Source organism: Numenius arquata, chromosome 6 (genome assembly GCF_964106895.1).
Source record: "Numenius arquata chromosome 6, bNumArq3.hap1.1, whole genome shotgun sequence".
Lineage (NCBI taxonomy): Eukaryota > Metazoa > Chordata > Aves > Charadriiformes > Scolopacidae > Numenius > Numenius arquata.
Genome location: NC_133581.1, coordinates 58,328,764 through 58,345,242, shown reverse-complemented (window position 1 = coordinate 58,345,242; position 16,479 = coordinate 58,328,764). Strand labels below are relative to the sequence as shown.

The window sequence follows — 16,479 nt, the reverse complement described above, 5'->3', positions numbered from 1 at the left end:
GACTGGTTCTGTCACCTATGAAAAATTGTGGCAATTGCATGAGGTCCCCAGTGACAGGAAGGGGTACATATAAAAAGGCAGGAAGGAGGATCTGGGAAACGGCAGGCTACTCAGCCCAGCCTCGGCCTCTTGTAGCCTTATTGAGCAAGTTCTGGAAGCCACTTCCAGGCACCCTAAGGACAAGGTGACTATGAACAGGCAGCCAGATTAAACAAGGCAAAACCATACCTATGAATCTGACTGACTTCTATGACGAAATGACAGGTTCTGTGGATGCGCAGAGGGCAGCGGATGCTGTTTACACTGACTTCAGTAAGCCTTTCGATATAGTCTGTCATAGCATCCTTATAACCAAATGGGGGAACTATGGACTGGATGCCACCCAGTAAGAAAGGTCAGTGAGAAACTGGCTGAACTGTCAGGCCCAAAGAATAATGATCAATGGTTTGAAACCTGTGTGATTGCCAATTATGAAAAGCACGCCTCAGAAGACAGTACTGGGATACTGTTCAGTGATCATTAGTGATCTGGTGGAAAGAGACAGAACATACTCTCAACAAGGTCAGAAATAACAGCATGTTGGGGAGGGGAGCCACTGATATGCTGGAGGGTGGGGGTACCACCCAGAGGGACCTTGACAGATTGGAGGAATGAAAAGACAGAAACTTCATGAAGTTAATGAACAGAATAGAATAGGTTAGATTCCATTGGAAGGGACCTACAATGATCATCTAGTCCTACAACCTGACTACTTCAGGGCTGAGCAGAAGTTAAAATATATTACTAAGGGCATTGTCCAACTGGCTCCCAAACCCTGATAGCTTTGGGGCATTGACCACCTCTCTAGCGAGCCCTCTTCAGTGTTTGACCACCCTCTCTGTATAGAAGTGTTTCCTAACGTCAGGTCTGAACCTCCCCTGACACAGCTTTGAACCATTCCCATGCATCATGTCACTGGATACCAGGGAGAAACGTGCTGATGCTCCTCCTTCTCCACTCCTCCTTCTCAGGAAGCTGTAGAGAGCAATGAGGTCACCCCTCAGCCTCATTTTCTCCAAACTAGACAAACCCCAACTCCTTAGCCACTCCCCATAGGACATTCTTTCCAGACCTTTCACCAGCTTTGTTGCCCTCCTCTGGACACATTCAAGTATCTTAACATCCTTTCGAAGTTGTGGGGCCCAGAACTACACACAGTATTGAAGGTGAGATAATTGCCTCTTTTGAGTGGCTGGCTGTACTGGGTTTGACGCACCCCAGGATGCAGTTTGCCCTCTTGGCTGCCAGGGCTCACTGCTGACTCATATTGAGCCTACTGTCAACCAGCCCCTCAGATACCTTTTTGCAGGGCTGATCTCCAGCCACTCCTCTCCCAATTTATACTTGTGTCCAGCATTACTCCATCCCAGGTGCAGAATCCAGCATTTGTTCTTGTTAAATTTCATCCCATTAATCATAGCCCAATGCTCCAGTCTATCTAGATCCCTCTGCAAGGCCTCTTGTCCTTTGAGAGCGTCAACAGCACCTCCCCGTTTAGTATCATCAGCAAACTTGCTAACGGTGCATTTAACTGCTGTATCCAAATCATTGATAAAAACATTCAACAGGACTGTCCCTAGAATTGAACCCTGCTGATGACCGGTTGCCAGCCAGATGTACCCCCATTCATGACAACCCCTGGAGTGCTGCCAGTTCTTCAACCAGCACACTGTGTACCTGCTTGTCTCACAGTTGGACAACTTGTCCAGAAGGATGCTGTGAGGGACGGTATCAAAAGCCTTACTAAAATCCAGAAAAACTAAATCCACCCTTCATCCCCAAGGTAGGTGACCTTATCATAGAAGGATATCAAATTAGTTAAACAGGAATTTCCTTTGTGACCCCATGTTGACTGTGCCTGATGATTGCATTATCCTTTAAATGCCTTTCAGTAGCACCCAGTATGATCTTTTCCATAAGTTTTCCAGGTACTGAGGTTAGTCTAAGCAGGTCTGTAGTTTCTTGGGACTTCCCTCATGCCCTTCTTGTAAAATGGAATAACACTGGCCAGCTTCCAGTCAGCAGAGACCTCTTAAGACTCCCAAGACCTTTGGTAGATGATTGAGAGGGGTCCTGCTGTAACATCCATTAGCTCCTTTGGTGCACTGGGATGAATCCTCATGGACTTACGAACATTCAACTTACAATTTCAGTGTCCACAAATGGAAAGTCACTGTTCCTGCAGTCATGGTCCTCCACTTCAGAGCTCTGGGCAGCCCAAGGTCTGTCAGTAGTATTAGGGACTGAGGCAAAAAAACCCATTGAATGCCTCCATTTTTTCTTCATCCTGATTTGTCAGGTGAGCATCTTCAACAAGTATTGGTCCAATGTTTTCCTTAGATCTCCTCTTGCTATTAATGTACTTCAAAACATCTTTTTTGTTGTCTCACACAACACTGGACAGTTGCATCTCTAATTAAGCTTTAGCCTTTTGGGTCTTCTCCCTGCATATGTGAACCACAGCTCTGTAATCTTCCTGCAAAACCTGACCTTGCTTCCAGAGAACATACAATTTCTTTTTCCCCTTGGGTTCCAAGAGGAGTTCCCTCTTCAGCCAAACTGGTCTTCTGTGCCACTTGCTTTCAACACAAAGGGATTGCCTGCTGTTAAAAGGTGGCTCTTAAAAACTGACTAGCACTCATGGGCCCCTAAGCCCTCAAAAGTAGATTCCCAGGAGAACTGCTAATTAGCTTGCTGAGTAGCTAAAAGTTAGCTCTCTTTTAATCCAGAGTAGCAACTTTCTCATTACATCAAGAATTTTAAACTCAGCTGAGTTCAGTGTGATCCCAGTGGCCAAGACAGCCACCTACCATCACACCTCCCACAAGTCCTTCTCGATTCACAAACGAGTCTAGCAGGGCATCTTTCCTAGTTGGCTCACTGAGTACTCGTGACAAGAAATTACCTTCAACATACTTCAGGAATTTCCCAGACTTGCTTGTCACAGTTGTATGGTATTCCCGGTTGATGTCTGGGAAATCGAAGTCTCCCATAAGGACAAGGAGAAAAGACAAACCTGGAAAAAGACTGGGGAGTCCTGGTGGACAAGAACTGAAATATGAGTTGTGTATCTTTGAAGCAATAATCACATACCGGACCACCTTAGCAGAAGCGCAGCTACCAAATCAAGGCATATTATTATTCCTTTCTACTCAAGCAATCCACACCTGAAGCATTGTGTCCTTCACTGTGAGGACTGTGCAAGTACAGTGTCAGTTATAAGGAATCTGCCTTAGAGGAAAAGACACAAACCAATGCAGCTTGTTCATTCATCTAAGAATGCTGCAGATATTCAAATCTGTATCAAGCTACTTAAGTCTGAAGACAGATTTTGATAAATATCCTGAAGTAACAAGATATACGATTCATTTAGCTTGTCTGCCATCTCAGGAGAATCAAATTTGGTCGAGTCTGACTGACCTGCAACCAGATTCTAACCTAGAAACAAGAAAGATAGGGCAGCTGCAAGAACTTGAGTCTCTTGGCACTTCCAGAAAGTTGCGTGGCAGGAAGTATGGCTTACCAAGACAAGGCCTGCCACAGTTACTCTTCAGTACTCCCACGGGTATGTTCAACCTTTAAAAGGAAAGGAAGACCTCCTAGGAGCTTACAACCTAAGTAAGGGCTTAACCAGATGAACAGTGCTACTGACCTCAATAGGAAAATCTGATAAATTATCCTTCCCTGTCCCCCGAGAAAAATCACGTGAAGTCTGGCAACTGCCCCCTGCAATGAGCAAGACGAAGGCTCTTGATTCCCCAACACCTCTCTTATAAAAGTTTTAACAACATCTCAACACCACAGCAGAAATAGAACTGCTCTGAAAAATACTCAGAATGTAGCAAGATATATCAGAATTGGTTTTAAAAAGGGGAACACAAAGGCCAAAATTAAAAATTTTAGCTGAACAATCAATAATCTGAGTAAGTCCATTGAATAAATTCAAACCAAGAGAGGTTGTGGAGGATCCTTCATGAGAAGAAAAACACTCAGTTGCACAAATGCTTTTTTAGGAAAACAATCCCTGTCACTGAAACAGCCTGAAAGTTTTGTTACGAGGCTTCCTGCCTTAAAATTTATCTGCAGGTTGTCAAGAGAATGTGACCACCTTTCCCCCTCACTGTGTTCAAGAGTACTAGATAGTCAAGCTACTACTCTTCAGGTTTACCTTCTCTTTGTATGTTCTAGATTAGGCCCTCCAGCGCTGAGACTGCCTGTGCTATCTCTTAGCACCACTGCTCAAAATAATGACAAAGTAAGACAATCCAATGACTACTTATAAACAGGAACACTCCTCTCTTCACATAACCCTTACAGCTTGTCCCCTAATCCAAACTGACCTCTGTACTGCTTCAGCAAGGTAAAAAGGCTTTCCTTGTTCTAATTAGTTCTAAAATGTACCACCACAAAAAAAAAAAAAAAAAAAGGTTTTGAGAGGGATTTACAATGACAGATCTGACAGTTTGCTTGGGCTGCGAAATATAAATCCAATTTGGATCCCTCTCCAAGAGTAAGTAGGTATTACGGGATCAGACACGGACAGTGTGTCTGTAGTATAACTGTATTTGTCAATCATGATTTAGTGAGTCATTCAATTTTTGTTTTGTGTATGTTATGACCATTTAACATTTTAATACAGAGTTAAATATAAATCACTGCTTTATAGCTTCACAATCAAATCTGTCCCTCAGCTATTTGATTTATAAAGCAGAGTAGAACACTGAAGAAGCACTAAAAACATGCAAATTTTGTTATCTACTTTAGAGTGCTAACTGCACCTCTCCATTCAAAATGAATTTTACAATCTTAAATGGTCCTGTCTGAAAGCTCCACACGGTGAAGAAAGCAAAGAGTTCTATGCATACAAATATTTCCTATTTTTAATAGACTTAAGAAGCCATGAGGCCACCTGTTCTATGACACATGCTATCCAGGTGTATATTCTAAAAACATTGCCCAAAATAAGCTCCAGGCAGAGTAATTCAAGAAAAGTAAGTGGAGTGTGATCAAGAATCCAAAAAAAGAGAGGGAAGAAATCACTATCCATATATTCTGCAACATGGAAGGTAATGGGTGACCAAGTCAAAATGCTATGAAGAGAACCTCTTTTGTCTATGCTGCAGAGTAAAGTACAATCATCAGTAGGTGGAGACACCTCTGGTAGATACAGCAGACAATACTTTTTGAAGTGAGGGAAAACATGAGGCAGAAGTGGTCTGATCAATACCCAGAACGCTCTGAACTCAGGTGATACTTTAAATGGCTTTTTTTGTTCAATGGCATGTTAACTTCAATGGCAAGCGTCATTTAGAAATGCTAGCAGTCACTTTGTAATTTATACATGGAGAAATGGAAGTTTTGTATATCCTCTACCATACCCCAAGGATATTCAAGGGCCCAAGTTCCTTTCCAGGACTCCAGCTTGCACATTTAATGTCCAAGTAGTTCTCCCAAATCCTTATCTGGTAGGAGATCTAGGAAAGAACATGCAATACACAAGCAAGACTAAAGACATTCAAAACAAGGGAGAAGGTCTAACAGACCATGCTGCCAGTGAGCCAATGGCAATTTCTGAATGGACAAGCACTGTATTTGCTTCACTAGAAGCAACATGATTAGAGTCCATTAGCACACGGCCTGAAAACATCCTGCTAATACAGAACTCGGGTTCCACATTTCAACTTGTTTGCAGTCCCTCCTCATTCTCCAGCCAAGAAATCCTCCCAGCCTGAAAGAAAGCAGGAGACTTTTGCCTCCCAGAGTGGCAGTGGGACTTTCACCCAAAATATGCCACATGCACAAACAAGCAACATGTCCAGGGGTGAATAAGATCTGAAAACCCAAAAGAATCTGTACATGACCCAGCACATAGGAGCTGGCATCAGGGAAAGAGATGAATGCATAATAAATACAGCAATAGCAAGAACATTTTTAAAAGCCACTGCGGTCCCAACACTAATTACCTTTTTTTAAACATAGATTCACAAACATGATTTAGGTATGTGGGGCACGCAGATCAGTCTGGATGATGGCACACGCCACGCACCAATACTGAAGATATCACTACTGCCAAACAAGATGTTTGGTGAAGACACACACCAGAGTCAAACAATTCCAAAATCCAGCAAGCTTTTACAGTTGCAATGCTTCCTTTTAGCTGTATCCAGGGCTCTTCTCTGGTGGCATTTTAAAAAAGTTACTGGAGGCAGCAATAGTGGCTTTCTCGGCTGCTGGTGTTTTCCCAGTCCACTCAGAGTTCTGGGATCTCAGGGACGGTGTTGCTGGTAGCTCTGACTCTGCTGCATCCATGTGGACAGATAAAGTTGCTGGAATATAAAATTGCAGGAAAGGGGGAACAGAGGAAGAGAGTAGGAAAGGGCAATAAAAAAAAAGTTAGAACAAGTGACTTCATGACAAACACCTCATATATATAATTTCTTATATGAACGTGTTAGTTCCTGAGTTCCCACAAGTTTCCCTGCCAAATTCCTTTGAAATACACGTTCTTGATAGCATTAACACCTTTGCTCTAATGATTCTCACATTTAGAACTCCAAGTTCCTAGTCCACTACCTAGTTCTCTTAGTCAAAGTTCCTGTGCAAAATCAAGAGCTTTAGCTGTCCCATTAGGAAACTGAATCAATTCATAATCACTCAACTGAAGATAACTTGATCTCTTCTCAATGACTGAATTAATCCTGCATCTGAGAATTTCAAAGCTCCTGAAGGCTTGACAGATTTCAGGTTGCAAAGCTCAGTTAAAGAGGAAAATATACATCTCCTCCTTACCCAGTAAAGGCAGTACCATGAACCTCCACATATACCCAATATGGTGAATCAGCATATTATAAAAAAAAGCTACTTGCTAAGCTAGGTTGGAATCCATTCTCATTTTTTCAATGCAACCACTGCTTCAAAATGGGACAGGTTACAATTAGCAAGAGAGATTTGCAGATCCATAGCTCAACCCATCAGTCACCCGAATTTCCAGCAGGATTGTCAGAAACCTAGAGATATAAGAGTTTACTCCCATTCTCAGTATCCTGAATCACTTGATCCTCACAAGCAGAACAGGGCAGGAGTAAGTACCACAGGAGTCTTTTGGGATAACCAGAATTTTTTTTGAACAAATAACTGCTTTAGTATGAAACGCATCTCATTTTCATTGTATTCTCACAACAGATAATAGCTGTTTGTGTGTTTTTACTACAAGTTGCATCTGCTGCTCTGTAGTGGGTGAAGGATAAAGAGACCATAACAGGCCTCAACTAGAGGACTGACTGCTTTGAAGTTTAAATAAAAAGCTGGTTTGATGCCTGAGGTTCCACACTCAGTAGACAATCCTGCTTCTTTACATCCAAAACAGTGAGTCATTCCCATACAACCACAACACCACAGCTGATAACACTACATTGCATATTTTACTGCTAGGTCATCAACTTCCTCCATCTGAAGGGAATATGAAACATGCAAAAAAAAAAAAAAAAGTCAAAGTCCTTTAATAATCTCCACCAATACTATACTGTGGGCCCTTTGCTAGCAGCTTCCCCACTCAGCCTCCCCATCTTTGCTCATAAAAAGAAAAAAAGCAAAGGACTGAAACAGGCTTCTTGCTGCGGGGTACCATCACACCATGACAAAGAGGGAATGCATTAGCAAGAAACAGGAGAGGGAAAATTCACCAAATCGCTACTACTCATCAGACTGTTCTCTGACAAGCAGTTTCAGAGGCTGCTAACTGGTGCATTTTAGAAATTATTATTTTTCACAAACTAAGTGTAAATACATTCTGAGGCATGTATTCAAAAGCTTATTTATGCAGATTTTTACCCCCAGACTCACTGTAATACCTGAACAGGATGCCACTTACCACGTGCACTGCTACATATATAGGGGACTGGACCACATAAACATTAAAAACATCAATGTAAGACTGAACAATTGTTCACCATTTATTTCACAGCCATCTATACTTGTGGCCTACTCTGACAAACAGAAGACAGACACGACAATCTTCATCACGTCCCTCTCAAATCAGAGAATAACAACCATGAGAATAACATTTTATACAGTATTTCTCAGACAAGTTCTACTGTGCCACTGAGGACATTATTCCAAATCTATTGCACTTCAACGGAAAGTAACTAAACACAAAGACACCATCCGTGCCTTTTGAAGTCCCTAAGTCTTGAATCACCGAAAGTTTGAAGGACCTTTATTACTACAGATTTTCTTCCTCCCTCCGCACTGGCTGTTGGTCACTGAGTTGGATGAACTTTGGCTCTCACCCAGATTAGCCAGTCTTACTTCCTCCAGATTTCCTTATTCTACTGCCAAACTACACCAGCCAGACTTTTATTCTTACCCAGTGAAAACCTCATGCTTTAGGGCTCGCATACTTCTCAACTGTATAGCATAGAAAGCACTAACTTTCCTTTTCAAACTCCCTCAACATTTGTGTAGGTTTGCTCAGAACTCAATTCTGGTAACAGTCACTTCCTGAAGTGCAAATGAGTTCTGAATTTTCTACCCACTTTTTGTTGCTCTCAACAGCCAGGCCTTTTTCCAAAATGCTATTCTTTAACATCTATCTCAGTTATAGTATTTGGGCCAATTAGCCTCAAAGGGCAGGACTAATACCAGAAGGTAAATGCTATAGCAGTACAATAGAGATCTAGGCACTTCTGCTACAGTAATGCATGTTTTTTTATGCTCATACAAGGGTCTTTGACAAATTACATTTTAACAGAATCTATAGAATAATCACATTCATAAAAGTATGTGAGAAGACACAGAATAAACTTAGTTTGCATGGCTCCCAAATAAACATATCTGTAGCTCCCTTCTCTCATTTCTGCAGCTAGAAGGGAGATAGCATCCACATCTCATATGCCTTTTATTAGCATCTTCTGATTTCAGCCAAATTCAACTCAAAACTTTCTGTGGATGGGGGGGGGGGTAAGACGACAGGGGAAGATTTGTAGCTGCATGTTTAAGAAAGAAGCTAAATTCATCACAATGACAGGGGAGAGTGTTGGCAGAGATTTGAGCTATTTATTCTTTTAGGAAAATCCTATAAAGAATGACATGAGGAAGCCTCTATCTGCAGTCTTGTTCATCACACTGGTGAGGAGTCCGATAACAGATGTATGCAGTAGCGTGATTTAGTGCCGGGAGCTGGCCCCTGATGTGTATTAATACAGCGGCAAAGCGGAACGAGCCCCTCTTCATCACTCATCTCTATAAAAGAGGTGGAATCCGAGATGGCCCGATGTTCGGCAGAGCAAGCCCATTTGTTCTGCTGACTGATGGAGCCAGCTCAGGCTGTGTCCTTCACCTCCATGGGGCACTCAGGTTGCAAAAAAGGAGATCACTGAAGCAGGACCTGGTCAACAAGTGAGACGAGAGCAGTTGGACTCAGCTAAGGAGCTATTTAAAGGTGAAGAAATCCCGCACCCTGTGTGCCTGCAGTGACAGGCATGGGCCTGAATTCTCATTCACCTGTGTTTCATCTTTTGCAGAAAAAATAAAACAACACAAACATAAAAAGCCTCTGTAGTGAGAAAGTGAGGCTGCCATGATTCCTCAGGTACAGAACACCAGTATAAAACATTTATGTAGGCACAAGTAGATGCACGGCAAAGGAGAAAAATCTGTATCTATCTCATCAATGTCTAACAAGCATAAGAGTCTTCAGTTAATCCTACATTACTGCAGAGTAACCCTACATGTTTCTTTAGGCATTAGTAATTCCAAAGTCAGATCACCTTTGAAAGAAATAATACCCAGATTTCAGAAGTTTCCAAGTTACATACCCAGGCTGTGCTCCAGCTGCAATTGGGAGGCTTATGTAGAAAGCCAGCTAGGGCACAGCTTCAGTTACCTAATCATAAAAGGTTCTTTCTGCAAATCAGTATTGTAGCAAACCCTGTCCATAGCTGTTAACTTTTCTGGGGATATTTCTAAACTGGGCCTAAGGAAGAGGTCTTTACCATTTCTGACCATTAAAGACCTTTGCAGCACTTTTCTCTTGATGATCAACACAAGCATCCTGTCCGGATTTCAGTAACTATACTCTCCTTCCTTATTTTGTAATACATACTTTCTCTCCCTCATCTCCCTCCAAAAAACAAGCTTTCAAACCTCTGTGCTATTTTCCAGTGCTGAGTTCCACTCCAGATGCAGATTCAACTCTTCAAAAAGTGTTTACTATACAATTTGCCTATTTTGAAACACATAGGCACAGAAACAGAAGCTCTCCCTATAGAAAGTGACCAGCAATGCAGTACAGAATACACTCTGAACAATAAATAAATGGACAGGTAACAGTGAGACACTAGCACTCATACCAAGAAAACCTAGCATCCCAGAACTAAAATTCTCTGGCTATGGATATACGATTTTACTAACCCTTTCACTACAGAAGTTTGAATGCCCTGGCATGGATTACTCAAAAGCCAGGAAAGAACATCCTAAATAAGTAGTCAATAACGGACGACACTTTTGCTAAGCAATGGATTATTAACTTAATGTTCTTTTATCTTCTTTTTTAATACAAAACTTTTCAGACAGTTTGTAATCTAGACCTGTGTTCTGGAGAGCTAGCACAACTTTCTTCCCTTTTTTTTTTTACCCAGCCCAAGGGAGAAATCCAAACTTCATTCCTCCTATTCATCATCAGTTCCTTTAGCCTTCCCCACTGTTTTCCCATCACCATTTTCCCCCCATGAGCTTATCCACCGCCTTGTTACTGGATTACAACAATAGTTTTTTAATAAACTAGTTGGAAGAACATGGGTTGCTTGATAGTAGGCAAAATATTTCAAGAGAGGGTAGAGTGAGAGGCCAGAAACTCTACTAAATCCCTCTCTGTTCTGCAGATTAAAACTTCTTCAGATTCCGGTGAGTAATAAATCACTTTCCGGAAATATGCCACATGAAAATAAACCAGCATTTTAATCACTACATCCCCAGAGCAAGAAAAAGAAAAAAGTGACTATTTTCATTCACAAGAGTAAGACAACTCACAGGGAATAGCTAGTCTCACCCAGTGATGATACAAAAATTGCCAGACTTCTACTCGTGTAAAAGTGGCTCCGGTACCCTTTTTCAAGGTGTTTCTAGACATCAGCTAATGTTAGATCAACAATGAAGGAACACACTGTGTACTCTTATCACCTCCTTATTACCATGTATTGCATCATTTAGGAATGGTGGAAATAACACCTTATGAAGAAACAGATTATTACCCACTGTACAGTGAAGCACTGTAAATTATATTAACTTACCATAGCGGCAGCATCAAAGATTTGTTTAGTAGGCAGCTTTTGATGCTATGCAAAAACACATGATACTCTCTCTCAAACACATTTTGTTAGTTTCAAATCAAGGTAATGCTATTTTTGACTAATGTCACTGTGGCACTTTGCTCAAGAGGGACACAACTTTGGAAATGCTGACACACAGATTACCTGATGCTGGGCTGGACATGGAGGCTGCAGCTGGCTTTCGTTTCCTCTTGATGTCCCTTGAACACGGTGGTCCCAGGTGTAAATGGGCTTGCCTACAAAGAAATTAAAAAAATTAAAACTGTGTTCCAGTATTACCTTCCTGTAAGATTCTGGCCAATCACTCACCAAATCCCATCAGCTTCTTAACTAGTAGGCAGCACAAATCAAAAGCTTCTCAGGGAAGTTTTGCTCACATTCTTCATTAATATACCATTATGCTCCCATTTCTTTTAAGAGCTCACACACATAAATGGCCCAGAAGAATAACTATTTCTTAGCCTCTATAGGATCTGGTTTTGTATTAACTTTAAAATAACTCTTTGCATAAGTGAAGATGTGATCAAGCTGTGATATGACACATGTCCTACCATTACTTCTATACAAGCGTAGCAAATATCTGCAAGATTGCTCTTGGAAAAAATTGCGTGGTATTTGCCCCCTTATTCAGAAATTATTTTGCAACCTATTTAGTACTGTAGAGTCATCTTAGAATGTACCTGTATTCCAAATGTCCATGCATATTGTTTCCTCTACAGTAGTAAGTTCATAAAGTCAGGAATCCAAAACCGTCTCATGCATATTCACAATTATGATTTCCTTATCGAAGTGCTATGAAAACAGCTGAATGTGGCTTATGGTAATAAAGCCTCACTGCACCTGTAAACTGCCTGAAAGGCATAATCTGTCCCAGTCATACCAACTATTAAGCCTGAAGCCTACTGATGACCAGTTTAACCATTTGCCAATTAAGATGAAACCTGCGTTATTGGGACTGACTTCAAGTTCCAGCACTCCTCCAAGTTCCAGACGTAGGAAGAAGAGAAGTGTAATTCAGAAAAGACAGTCTTGGCAGCGGACCAGAGAACTTTCTCAAATACAATCCATAATGAACACAAATGCATAATTTAGCAATGACGTTTGGTTCAAATCCCTGCTTTGTCTGAGAGAACATAGCTTCTTTGGCAAGTTCCTCGGTGACTCTCTGCATCAGATCTGACGTGCACAATGCAGCACTACCGGACAAATAAAATCCATTACAGATTGTGAGGTCCTTACACGGTGTAAAGATTGGAACCATATAAATTTCTATGACTGAGTGATGAAAAGCTTTCATGTGTTTAAAGCTCGTTATTTTGATTTTTTTACAAAAATCCTGAAAGTTTAACAAACATATTTATCAAGTACTGAAACCTTTTACAGATAACAAAAGGAAAACTTCTTATCTTCATATTCCCACGCCAAAATCTACTTTATAATATATACAGTTTTAGACACTGAATTTATGCAAAATCAAAGTGTGCTGTTGTAGCTATATAGCTACAGCTTCCTATGTAGCTTCCTATACCAGCCAAGACTATAAATTGTTTGAATGCTGCCAGGTTTACCTACCTACCTGAAACAAATGCGCAACCAAAAGGTAAGAAAGAAATATCTGCCATTCTGTCTATCTATCTAATTTCTCTACTAAAATTCAAAAGTTCTACAAGAAGTCTACAGTATCTGTCATCTGAAGCTGACATTAAGGAATAGTTTCAAAAATTTTTTAAATTGTGCTAAGCTTCACTGACAGCCAATTTTTCAAATCTGGGAATGCATATTAATACAACCAGACACAGAAATCCCCTGAAAGCATGAATTAAAGACTTTCGAAAACACCTGTACACCTACAGACTGCATACTCAAATCTTGTGTTTGTAAACAGAAGTGACTAACCTCTAAGTGATTTTGCATATGCTAAAAACTGCTTTGGTACATGATTATGACATTGGCTATCTAGTGTTTTAGCACCGTTCTACAATGTATTCTGAAATATCTAGGCACACATAGCCCAAGGAAAAGATAGTCTCAATCAAGTGGAACTTCAGTTTTTTATTTTGCATCAGTGACATAGTATTAGATTACTAACTAGATGACCAAATAATTATGTATCTAATAATCCAACTCATTTTATCACATAATAATAATAAGGTTCCCTTTTTAATTTTATGAACTTATACCAATATTAGCCAGCTGATCCTTGATGAAGAATCACTACAGACTAGGAAAGAAGTATGCACTATTATTTCCAAGAGACTTTAAGCAATTTTTCCCAGTTCACAAATGTTACAACTAGATTTTGAATAAGACCATCTGGGTCTAGGCTCCATCTGAGCTCAAACCACACCTACCCTTACCTCACAATTACCCAGGGGGTAAAAAAAAAAAAAAAAAAAAAAAAAAAAAAAAAAAAAAAATTAAACCATAATGAGCAGCTCAAAATCCCCTCTTGTACTCAAAGTAAAGGCAAATCATACTCCAGCTGGAGACTAATAGCAAGGACACTGCATCTAGCAGCCCTGCCTCTAATACACAAAGGCTCAGACGTCATAAATTGTCTCTGTAACATGTATTTCATTCAGGTTTATCCCTTATTGATCACCCACACTTCAGTTAGTAAATCAGGAACCTATTGATTACTCACTGGCTCTGACTGACCTGGTGGTAAAAGTGTCAGTTTCAAGTGGCTGGTGCACTTTACGGACACCATAAATCTGCATACAGGGAATCTCCATGTAGTACATACCCTGGGAGAGAGAGGAGTAGAAGAACGCAGGCACGGACGATAGTTCTCATTAAGACACGGACAGAAAGGGTGTCTGAGATATAATTTATGAAATATACATTTTTTTTGGTAGATACCACACTTTTCAATCTAAATTTCTAATCACTACCGCACATACAGATGCTATATCGCTAAAAGAATAGAATTGGTGACTCCCAGTTTAACAGCAGACTCCTAGAAACACCACCACCAGGAAAGTCAGGGGATGGTTATGTGCGGCACACAACATTGCAGTGGACAGGCTGAAATATAAATTGTGAAAATCTCACTGACAGGCTGCAACCATGAATTAGTTTTTCTGTCAAAGTTGAATTTTAGTAATTCTTCTGAATGGTTTAAAAATTACTCTGAAGTAGAATAACAACAGGGCTGAGAGGAAAGGCTGACTGAAAATGCACATTCGGGCATTGTCACAAGCCCCTCTGTGAAGAAGTCTGAGGCACAGAGCTTGGTGGGCTGAAAGATCTGGGCCTAAACTGAGAAAATAGAAAGGTACTTACTCTGTCCTTACTGGCTTTCAACCTCTTCTGTCAGGCTTCTATACACTTTCTTTAATGTCGCACAAATGAGAAAATAATTGCCGGGTTACTTTTGGACTATGGCTGGTTGATTATAAGAAAAAAAAAAGTCACAGTGCTCAGTCCCAGCTGGATCTGCCAGGTGACCAGAGACTAATGCAAAAACCTAGTTTACAGTCTAGAGAAGACTGAAATTCTAACCTGGGAAGAGAAAAAGCAGAACACACCTGGAGAGATAGGGCAGGATCCAAAGTGCAGCTATGCTGGTGGTTGCGATATTCCAACTCACATTGCAGCCTCTCACTGCCAGGAGCCAGTGAACAAAAAATTACATAGAGATAGAAAAAATGGTTTTATACGAAGAAAAGTCTATAGTGTCTGTCTGACTGATGATTTGTTGGTGTTTTTTTCAAATCACAAGCTGCAGGAATTATCCAGGAAATATGAATTTGTCTCTTGTTCTTAACATAGTACTTAAGGTACCTGATTCCGCATGCAGGTCACGCTGGAGAAGAAGTGGGCTTTGCTACGCATAAAGCTGAGATTCATTGCTGTCTGTAATGTGTCAGAAGTAATGCTTCCTTTCTCTTCTACATGCTTATTCTGTGTGTTCTGTGACTTTTTTTTTTTTCTTTTTCAAATTAACTGTATTTGCATACACTGCACTCCCACCTCACTCCTACAGTTCAAGGTGATCGACCCCATGCAGGACTATAAGGCCACAGGAGCTTGCCAATACTTTACATCTACCACAGGGTTTCAACAGAAAATTAGGATTGGCAGTACAATCTGTGGGAGACAACACAGAGCCCAAGCATACACCAGCCCACAAAGAACGTTACTGAACAGCATCAGGCCCCGGAAGCAAGCCTTCACTATCTGTGAACAAAAGCCTAGGTTGTAAAGTGATGTCCACTCTCTCAAAATTTGGGGTAAAAACAACCTCAGTCTCACAACGGAGATCTCTGAGAAGACCCTACAGAGCTAACTGTGACAGTCTGTGGCCTTCTTGGAGGCATTGCACACTTGGGGGGGTGTGCCTCTGTAACCTCACATCATCCAGCTTCTCTGCTGACAGTCTTTATTCTAACCTTACACTTAGAGGAAGCAAAGCACTTGGATTATTTAGTGAAAGTGTGAGGCAGCCATTAATCTACTGTCATACAAACAAGGGATGCTATTATCCTCTTGTTAAAGTAAATGTTCAACAGAGACAGCCTTCTAACAAGGATACTGCTACTAAAACTCCACACAACCCAGCTGTTGCTGTTGTGATGCTGTACTCCCAGCAAACACAGGCTGAATAAAAGGCTCTCTCTCTAAGCCCTGAGGTGTTACCTAAAGCTGTTGATAGTGGCTTCACAAAATTAATAGTAAAAGCGGAGTCATTCCTCCTCTTTGACTACTGAGCCAGCTGGGCACCAAAGTCTGACCTGCACATAGCACATGAAAATCAATAGGAGTTGCTCATCCAGTCTGCACACAAAGCTCCCGAACCACCACAAGCGGTTCTTGCTGCCACACCACAGTGCAGTTACCTCCTGCGCACAGCAGTCTCCTCTGCCCTGCAGAGCCTCACTGGAGAGCTTCTAGAGCACGTTTTCAGATCCCAAAACCACTAACAGGTCAGCTCATTTCTTAAATCATCTGAATCTCATAGGTCTTCATGCACCAGCAGTCTCTTCCCCAAGTAAGTATTCTAATGACGCAGCAATTCCATTCCTAAAAGTTTGTGTGTGGCGAATGCAAGTGAACACATTTTTTTTCTAGTTTCCGTGCAAGCATTCTAAGCAGAGATGATGTGATCCCA

The 16,479-nt window shown here is 41.1% G+C and overlaps 1 protein-coding gene across 3 annotated transcripts in view; it reads right to left on the bottom strand.

Annotated features, from left to right (window-relative positions):
- Positions 1-4,903: 4,903 nt before the first annotated feature.
- GPATCH2L (G-patch domain containing 2 like) overlaps positions 4,904-16,479 on the bottom strand; it is a 32,469-nt gene continuing 20,893 nt past the window's right edge. For 2 of the 3 annotated variants that reach the window (XM_074149426.1, XM_074149425.1), the window contains exons 8-9: positions 11,511-11,602; positions 4,904-6,365 (exon numbers count right to left, since the gene is read on the bottom strand). In XM_074149426.1, the coding sequence (XP_074005527.1) occupies positions 6,193-6,365; positions 11,511-11,602 (265 nt within the window). In that variant the 3' untranslated portion in view covers positions 4,904-6,192. Of the gene's footprint in view, positions 6,366-9,157; positions 9,280-11,510; positions 11,603-16,479 lie in introns of those variants that run through there. The other variant, XM_074149427.1, reaches the window with a different exon arrangement.